Genomic DNA, 7,807 nt, shown 5'->3' on the forward strand with positions numbered 1-7,807 from the left:
GGGTGCCGCGGGGCCACCAGCACACGCCTGGGCTGGACCTAGGTCCCGCCTCTGGCTGGGAAGGGGGTCGGGCCCAGCCCTTCCACCCCATTGGCAGCTCCCCTCACTTAATTTATTAAGAATTTTTTTTAACAAATATGAGGAAAAAAAGGAAAAAAAATGGGAGACGGGGGAGGGGGCTGGCAGCCCCTCGCCCACCAGCGCCTCCCCTCACCGACTTTGGCCTTTCTAGCAACAGACACAAGGACCAGGCTCCGGCGGCGGCGGGGGTCACATACGGGTTCCCTCACGCCTGCCAGCCGCCCGCCCGCCCGGCGCAGATGCACGCGGCTAGTGTATGTACATAGACGTTACGGCAGCCGAGGTTTTTAATGAGATTCTTTCTATGGGCTTTACCCCTCCCCGGAACCTCCTTTTTCACTTCCAATGCTAGCTGTGACCCCTGTACATGTCTCTGTTTATTCACTCGGTTATGATTTGTATTTTTTGTTCCTTTTTGTTTGTTTTTGGTTTTTAATTTATAACGGTCCCACTCACCTCTATTTATTCATTTTTGGGAAAAACCCGACCTCCCGCACCCCCAAGCCATCCCGCCCCCCTCCAGGGACCGCCCGCCGCCGGGCTCTCCCTGTGCCCCAGTGTGTGTCCGGGCCCGGCCCGACCGTCTCCACCCGTCCGCCCGCGGCTCCAGCCGGGGTCTCATGGTGCTCAAACCCGCTCCCCTCCCCGACATCCTGCACTTTCTCGGACCAGTGCCCCCACTCCCGACCCGACCCCAACCCTGCCTGAGGGTGAGCGACTCCTGTACTGTAGGGGAAGAAGTGGGAACTGAAATGGTATTTTGTAAAAAAATAAATAAATAAAATAAAAAAATTTAAAGGTTTTAAAGAAAGAACTATGAGGAACAGGAACCCCGTCCTTCCCAGCCCCGGCCAATTTTAAAAACACGGACCTTCACCCCCACCTTTTCTTTTTAAGCGTGAAACAGCCCAGGGCCAGGGCCTCAACTGGGGCAGGGACACCCCGGGGTGAGTTTCTCTGGGGCTTTATTTTCGTTTTGTTGGTTGTTTTTTCTCCTCGCTGGGGCTGCGGAGGGGTGGGGGGTTTACAGTCCCGCCCCCTCGCACTGCACTGTCTCTCTGCCCCAGGGGCAGAGGGGTCTTCCCAACCCCACCCCTATTTTCGGTGACTTTTTGTGTGAGAATATTAATATGAAAAATAAAAGCAGAAAAAAAATCCTGTTTTGGTAACGTGCTGGTGATAGCAGGGAGAGTATCGGGAGGAGGGCCGCATGATCGTGATTGATGGGGAGGACTGCGCAGACCCCGGCGAGCGTGAACCCCTCCCCGGAGGCGCCTGTGGAATGTCCAGGGCTCTGGTCCGCTCCTCGGGATGGGGGGGTGCCTAATCCTGGAGTTGCATTCCAGGATAAGGGGGGTGGGGAGAGGCCGGGCCGGGGGAGGGGCAGGAAAGAGGGCTATAAGGGCAGCAGCCCAGGCGGGCTGGAGCCAGGCAGGCCATGGCGGATGTCCCGGGGGCGCAGCGCCCGGTTCCCGGCGGTGGCGGCGGCGGTCCGGAGCCTCGGGACCCACTGGACTGCTGGGCCTGCGCTGTGCTGGTGACGGCCCAGAATCTGCTGGTGGCTGCCTTCAATCTTCTCCTGCTGGCGCTGGTGTTGGGGACCATCTTGCTACCCGCTGTCACCATGCTGGGCTTCGGCTTCCTCTGCCACTCTCAGGTGAGGTGCGCCCCGGGGTGTGCGTGTGGGTATTCGTGTGAGTATGGATGTTTGTGTGGTGGTGCTGGTGGTGGGGTCTGTGGGTCACAACTTCTCCCCGCCTGGCTGTTTCCACCTCGTGCCCGATGCGGCCCAGGTCGGCTCGGGCCTGACGCCTCTTCTCCTCCCACAGTTCCTGCGCTCCCAGGCGCCCCCTTGCACCGCGCATCTGCGGGACCCGGGGTTCACGGCCCTTCTGGTCACCGGATTCCTGCTCCTCGTGCCGCTGCTCGTGCTTGCTCTGGCTAGCTACCGCCGCCTCTGTCTGCGCCTCCGCCTAGCCGATTGCCTTGTGCCCTACAGCCGAGCTCTCTATCGGCGCCGGCGCGCCCCGCAGCCACGACAAACGCGGGCCTCACCCGGGTCCCAGGCCGTTTCCACGTCAGGAAAGGTCTGGGTATGAGGACCCTAGTCAAGAACAACCCTGACGGCTGCCCTCCCTCCCATTCGGCTCGAGGACTTGAAGCCTCAGGATCTTCTGACCTGCCCTGCCCCCAAGGCCCTGACCTTGGGGAACAGCAGCATCAGTGGACCCAATGCTGGTGAAGATCGCCGCACCTCAGAAAACCTGCTTTTTCTCACTACCCACACCTAAATCCTGAACATCTGGGCTGGAACCCGCACCCCTCCCCTCCCCATCCTGACCAGGACAACTGAATCTTAGGCCATTGCTGGTACAGCTCCTGTAGTATTTACAAGGCTTAGGGAACGGGGTTGGAGGGGAAGGAGTGGTCACACACCAATAAAGAATTAATGAACTGAATGTGCTCTGTGAACAGAGAGGTGGCATAAATGCTACCACCCCTGCCCCGTGTCCAGGACCCGGAAACCTGTGCCAGGGCTACAAATGCGCAGACAGGAGCATCCTTCGCCCTCCTGGCCTTATCGCACTAGTCCGTTCTTCCTGGCCAGACCTCAGAGCTCTGTCCCTGACCCCAGTAACCTTCCCCCATCAATAGAGTGGAGGAGGCCCGGCCTCGGCTGCTTGCCCTGCTCCCCTTGGGGACCCGAGCCCGTTCTCTGACCCCAGCTTAAAGGAACTCAGTGTTGCCAGGCCGGGGTGGGAAACAATGGGCCTTCCGGAGCAGGATGACACCCCCTCCCGCCACAGTTCTGAAGCAGCAGCGTGGGAGGGAAGATGCAGGGGCCCACCCTGGGGCCTGTTAGTCTGCAGCTCAGCCTTATCCCCCATGCCCACCCCTGAACCAGAGGGAAACTTTGGCACCCCTGGACATCCAAGACAATCCAGAGGAAGATTTAGAGTGCTCCCGACCTCAGATAAACCCTCTCCTGTAGGGATGGAGTGTCTGCACTACCCCTGCCTTTGCAACGCAGCTACACATAGACACAAGCCACTTTGGTCATAAGTTTAATGAAGTGTGGAATGCATGCGCGATCGTGGTCAGAGATATGGAGGCCCAGTCAGGCTCTCCCTCTGCACCTCAATAGAAACGATGTGGTGTCCGGGTACCATGGCCAGGCCCAGCACACGGGGCTCCCCAGCGGAGAAGGAATCTGGAAAGAAAGGTCAAAGCATCAGGTGGGCAGGTCAGACTCAGTCCTGCCCCTCGGAGCTCCAGAAAACAAGGGGTGCAGTCAGGCCCTGAAGGGGAAATGTCTTGCGTGAGGTTCCGCTGCGTTCTCAGGTAGGCGTGCATTCCCCGGGCACTGACCCGACGGCTTGAGGAACTCCTGCGCCGAGCCCAGGATGACATTGCAGTCGCGGTCAGTGCAGAGGAAGCAGCCGACCAGTGTTCGTCCATCTGTCATGCGGATGCGCATAGTCTTGTTGAGCAGCGCCTCTAGCTGCTGCCGGGCGCGCGCAGCCGGTGAGTCCTCGCGCTCCCCGTCCGAGTCCTGCGCGGGGCGGAACGCGCGATCAGACCGCGCAGCCCCGGCTGCCCGCCCAACCGCCCGGGGAACCACAGCTCCCGGCAGCCCGCGGGGCGTTCACACAAAGCTCGGAGGCTGCCGGGAGCTGCAGTTCCTCAGCCCCTCCATCTTGCTGCCCGACTGCCCGTCGGTCCCAGAACCCGAGCCCGCGCTAACCCCGGCGCTGGAGCTGCTTTGACGCCGACTGCAACAGCCGTTCTCCTCTCGTAGCAGCATGGTCGGTCCAGCTCCGGCCATTTGCCCTGGGGCCTCCTCTGGGCCTTTCAACTTCTCAAGCACCTTTCAGGTCTGGTGGTCTGAGATCTCGCGAGCGCTCCCGACCTCTTTCCCTTCGCGAGATCACCTTTCCTCCCCCTCCTAGTCCTCTACAGAAATCTCGCGAGCTTCTTTTACTTCGCCAACGCTGTGGCTCGAGGCTTATTACGCCGGATGTCTTAAGATATCGCGAGAATTTTACCTATAGTTTCTTACACATCTGGAGACGCTGGAATTTAAGGAGAGTACCTTTTTTCATACTGCAGCCCCCGCCTTGTTTTTCTGTCTCGATAGTCTGTCCTAAATATCCCATGTAGCCCAGGCTCCTGAATTAAAACGGCGCGTGTTTGTTTCTCTACCTCCCGGGACGCAACTCAATTACTTGATTCTTACATGCCCAGTGCCTGAATTGGACTACGTTTCCCATGAGCACGCGCAGCCCATGCTGCGCTTCGCAATGACAGCGTTTAATCTCAGCGGACGGTGGCCGAAAAAGGACAATGGTTTCCATGTCAGCGGATAAACGCGCTCCCCTCGCTCCTGGACGAGAGGGAAGACGTAGGAGTGAGGAGTGTGTGCTGAGGAGCCAGGAAGCTACTTACGGAGCCGGTGACCGACAGAGCAAGAGCTATGCCGCGCCGGGGCTTAGTGGCTGGGCCAGATTTTGAGCATTTCCAGCGTCGCTATTTCACGCCAGCGGAGGTGGCCCAACATAACCAGCCCGAAGACCTCTGGGTGTCTTACCTGGGATTCGTGTACGACCTGACGCCACTGGCACAGGAATACAAGGGTAAGGGCCACGCGGTCGCCAGGGGCGGAGGGTGTGTGCGTGAGTGCCTGGTTCTTGAGTAGCCGGCACTGACGGTGGCTGCTCCTGCCCAGGGAACCTGCTGCTGAAACCTATCGTGGAAGTCGCGGGCCAGGACATCAGCCACTGGTTTGATCCGAGGACCAAAGACGTGAGTTCTGCCAAAACCTAGGGTTGTGGGTAGAGGCAGAGGAGAGCGGGGATGAGGGGAAAGCGCGGGCTAGCCAGAGCCTGAAATAGTGACTGCTCCGACCCCCTCGCCCCAAACCCTGCTTTAAAGATCCGCAAGCACATAGATCCGCTGACTGGCTGCCTGAGGTACCGCACCCCGCGGGGCCGCTTTCTGCACGTTCCGCCTCAGCTGCCGCGTTCGGACTGGGCCAGCGATTTCGGGAAGCCCTGGTGGCAGGAGTCGTATTATGAGGTGGGGCGGCTGTCTGCCAAGACCCGGAACATCCGCATCATTAACACGCTCACGTCGCAGGAGCACACATTGGAGGTGAGAATTGGCGACTGGGAGCAGGTTAGAGGGAAATGGGAATCCCAGCAAATCTCCAGACAGATCTTCAGGTTATGTTTTCCCATAACCGGTGATAACTGTATTTTCTGTCCTTTGCGTTGAGGCGAGTGAGGACAGCAGAGCACCTAGGTACCCAGGGTTGGGAATTCTAAGTACCCAGGGTTGTGTCTGGGTCACAGAGGTACAAGAGACTCCTTTATGAGTCCAGGGCAGCACATCTTAGTAATGGTGGTACTTGGAAGCTCTTACATTGCTGTTTTGGACAACAGTTGGACTTTTTTTTGGGGGGGTGTCGGTGTCTTACTCTGTCGCCCAGGCTGGAGTGCAGTAGCACACTCACAGCCACCGCAGCCTCGACCTGCTGGGCTCAGGCGATCCTTCCACATTGGCCTTCCAAGTAGCTGGAACCACAGGTGCAAGCCACCATGACTGGCTGATTTTTTTTTTAATTGTAGAGATGAGGGCTCGCCAAGTTGCCCAGGCTGTCTCAAATCCCTGGGCTCAGGCAATCCAAAGTGCTGGGATTACAGGCATGAGCCTCCATGCCCAGCCAGCAGTTAGACTCATTAATCTACTCTATTGCAGGTATATAGTGAGGGGACAGTTGATTCTTTAGGGACATCTGTTAGTTGGAAGTGGCTGTCATTAAGACAGAGAGGATTTGGGGGCCCATTCATTGCATGCTGGAGCTTCAACTTTATTTCTAGGACTATGGAGTGCCTGAAGCTGCCATATGCCAAAGAAGGCACTCTGATCCCAGCTTTATCATATCTTGGGCTACTGGCCTTTGTAGAGAGAGAGTGTGTGTGTGTGTGTGTGTGTGTGTGTGTGTGTGTGTACACTCCATCCAGAATTCTGGGGGTGGGGTACTTCTATGTTCTCCAGGTGGGGGTTCTGGAGTCAATGTGGGAAATACTACACCGCTATCTCCCCTATAACGCACATGCTGCCAGCTACACGTGGAAATTTGAAGGGAAGAACCTGAACATGGATTATACCCTGGAAGAAAATGGGATCCGGGATGAGGAGGAAGAATTTGACTATCTCAATATGGATGGTACACTCCACACACCTGCAATACTACTCTACTTCAATGATGACCTCACAGAGTTTTAGGAAAGGAGATGTATGCTTATGTAGACTCAAGCATATTTTGAGTTTGGCTTTTTCTGTGCTTTGAGGAAAAGAGGTGGGGCTGGGGAGTGCCTGGACCTAGACCTCTATTCCCCTCTGGGAACTGGCCTGTGGTTCCAATGCCCTTCTGAATTATAAAGGTCTTATTCCCCCACCCTCATTACAACTTACTCTGAGAAAATTAGGGAGAATGCTAGAAGTGAATTAACTAATCTTTAGGAATGATACAAGAAGATCAAGTATCTTAGATTAGGGAGATGTAGAAGAGGATAGTCAGAATTCAGACAGAACTATTAGTGAGAGAAAGAGAAGTCCTACAGAGATGAGGGATGGAAGAACTTTTTTGGCAGTGATGGAAATGGGGTGGCTACAGGAAGATGGAATTTATGAACAGGAAATGGTTCTCATTGACTATATAAAACTGGCTTATCTTACTTATAGAAGAGTGTTCAGCAGCTGAAACCCAAGGGAAGGAAAGGAAGTGAATGGTTACAGGTAATTCAAGCTAGATATAATGCCAGGTGCTTTTGTTTTTTAAGAGAAGGGGCCTTGTTCTGTTGCCCAGGCTGCAGTACAGTGGTGTGGTCTCTGCAGCCTTGAACTGCTGGGCTCAAGCAATCCTCCAGCCTCAGTCTCTGGAGTAGTTAGGACTACATGTGCATCACCACACCTGGCTAATTTTTAAAAATTTTTTTAGAAATAGGGTCTTGCTGTATTGTTCAGGCTGGTCTTGAACTCCTGGCCTCAAGTGATCCTCCTGCCTCAGCCTCCCAAGTAGCCTCTTTAAGAGAACTACTCCATAAGGTGGATACAGATCTATTTTACAGATACGTCTTTTGAAACTTAGAAAAGTTTGATAGCTCAGAGGCACATTAGTTAGTAATCACCAGAACCAGGATGCAAATCCAAGTCTGCCCAATTCCAAAGTCCATGTTCTTTTCAATATTAAGGGACTATCTCAATCTCTGATCTCAAATTAACATTTGTAACCATTGGCCAGGTGTGGTGACTCAAGCCTGTAATCCCAACACTTTAGGAGGCTGAAGTGAGACCTCATCTCTTCAAAAAATTTAAAAAATTAGCCAGGTGTGGTGGTGTTGCCTGAAGTCCTAGTTATTGGGGAGGCTGAGGCGGGAGGATCACTTGAGCCCCAGAGGGGTTGGAGTGAGCTCTGACTGTGCCACTGCACTCCAGCCTGGGCAATGCAGCGAGGCCCTGTCTCTAAAAAATAAAATAAAAAATAAATTGTAACCACTGCTCTCAGACCAAGTATTTGGGATGTGGGTTTTTCCTAGGTTCCTTGCATAATGGGAAACTGTTGGCCTATTGTGTAGTCAGCAGTTATTGTCTTTGGAAGGGAGTTAGCAGAGTTCTCCTCAGAGGCTCTTTAAAGCAGAGAGTTCAGTGGCAAAAGGCTGGG

General features: G+C 55.0%; 4 protein-coding genes across 6 annotated transcripts in view; 3 read left to right on the forward strand and 1 right to left on the reverse strand.

Moving 5' to 3' along the window:
- KDM6B (lysine demethylase 6B) overlaps positions 1 to 1,408 on the forward strand; it is a 9,967-nt gene extending 8,559 nt beyond the window's left edge. The window contains exons 23-24 of the mRNA XM_021714638.1: positions 640 to 791; positions 1,268 to 1,408. Coding sequence (XP_021570313.1) covers positions 640 to 791; positions 1,268 to 1,408 — 293 coding nt within the window. The remainder of the gene's footprint in view (positions 1 to 639; positions 792 to 1,267) is intronic.
- TMEM88 (transmembrane protein 88) lies at positions 2 to 2,409 on the forward strand. 2 transcript variants are annotated; one of them, XM_008062347.2, is made up of 2 exons: positions 2 to 1,738; positions 1,911 to 2,409. In XM_008062347.2, the coding sequence occupies exons 1-2, from the start codon at positions 1,520 to 1,522 to the stop codon at positions 2,178 to 2,180; spliced, it is 489 nt and encodes a 162-aa protein (XP_008060538.1). In that variant the 5' UTR covers positions 2 to 1,519; the 3' UTR covers positions 2,181 to 2,409. The 2 variants fall into 2 exon arrangements, with proteins under 2 accessions (XP_008060538.1, XP_021570288.1); XM_021714613.1 differs by having other exon boundaries at positions 1,517 to 1,738; positions 2,081 to 2,350.
- Positions 2,410 to 3,130: 721 nt separating this feature from the next.
- On the reverse strand, positions 3,131 to 4,496 carry NAA38 (N(alpha)-acetyltransferase 38, NatC auxiliary subunit). 2 transcript variants are annotated; one of them, XM_021714614.1, is made up of 3 exons: positions 4,308 to 4,496; positions 3,451 to 3,634; positions 3,131 to 3,292 (listed from the first exon to the last, which is right to left on the reverse strand). In XM_021714614.1, exons 1-3 carry the CDS (start codon positions 4,434 to 4,436, stop codon positions 3,180 to 3,182), a joined length of 426 nt encoding a protein of 141 aa, XP_021570289.1. In that variant the 5' UTR covers positions 4,437 to 4,496; the 3' UTR covers positions 3,131 to 3,179. The 2 variants fall into 2 exon arrangements, with proteins under 2 accessions (XP_021570289.1, XP_008060540.1); XM_008062349.1 differs by lacking the exon at positions 4,308 to 4,496 and adding an exon at positions 3,827 to 4,289.
- Positions 4,392 to 6,736, forward strand: LOC103264643 (cytochrome b5 domain-containing protein 1). Its single transcript, XM_008062348.2, has 4 exons — positions 4,392 to 4,715; positions 4,808 to 4,884; positions 5,014 to 5,232; positions 6,139 to 6,736. Exons 1-4 carry the CDS (start codon positions 4,556 to 4,558, stop codon positions 6,367 to 6,369), a joined length of 687 nt encoding a protein of 228 aa, XP_008060539.1. The 5' UTR covers positions 4,392 to 4,555; the 3' UTR covers positions 6,370 to 6,736.
- Positions 6,737 to 7,807: the final 1,071 nt, after the last annotated feature.

The sequence above is a fragment of the Carlito syrichta genome, unplaced genomic scaffold (genome assembly GCF_000164805.1).
Source record: "Carlito syrichta isolate Samal-C Ts95f unplaced genomic scaffold, Tarsius_syrichta-2.0.1 Scaffold305688, whole genome shotgun sequence".
Taxonomy (NCBI): Eukaryota; Metazoa; Chordata; class Mammalia; order Primates; family Tarsiidae; genus Carlito; species Carlito syrichta.

Excerpts from the sequence above, each read along its gene's own strand:
- TMEM88 (XM_008062347.2), top strand. The coding sequence starts at position 1,520 with ATGGCGGATGTCCCGGGGGCGCAGCGCCCGGTTCCCGGCGGTGGCGGC. Across the intron at positions 1,739-1,910 it reads GCTTCCTCTGCCACTCTCAG|TTCCTGCGCTCCCAGGCGCC; the intron begins GTGAGGTGCGCC and ends CTCCTCCCACAG.
- NAA38 (XM_021714614.1), bottom strand. The coding sequence starts at position 4,436 with ATGGAAACCATTGTCCTTTTTCGGCCACCGTCCGCTGAGATTAAACGC. Across the intron at positions 3,635-4,307 it reads ACTGGGCATGTAAGAATCAA|GACTCGGACGGGGAGCGCGA; the intron begins GTAATTGAGTTG and ends CGCCCCGCGCAG. Across the intron at positions 3,293-3,450 it reads GGAGTTCCTCAAGCCGTCGG|ATTCCTTCTCCGCTGGGGAG; the intron begins GTCAGTGCCCGG and ends CTTTCTTTCCAG.
- LOC103264643 (XM_008062348.2), top strand. The coding sequence starts at position 4,556 with ATGCCGCGCCGGGGCTTAGTGGCTGGGCCAGATTTTGAGCATTTCCAG. Across the intron at positions 4,716-4,807 it reads ACTGGCACAGGAATACAAGG|GGAACCTGCTGCTGAAACCT; the intron begins GTAAGGGCCACG and ends GCTCCTGCCCAG. Across the intron at positions 4,885-5,013 it reads TTGATCCGAGGACCAAAGAC|ATCCGCAAGCACATAGATCC; the intron begins GTGAGTTCTGCC and ends CCTGCTTTAAAG.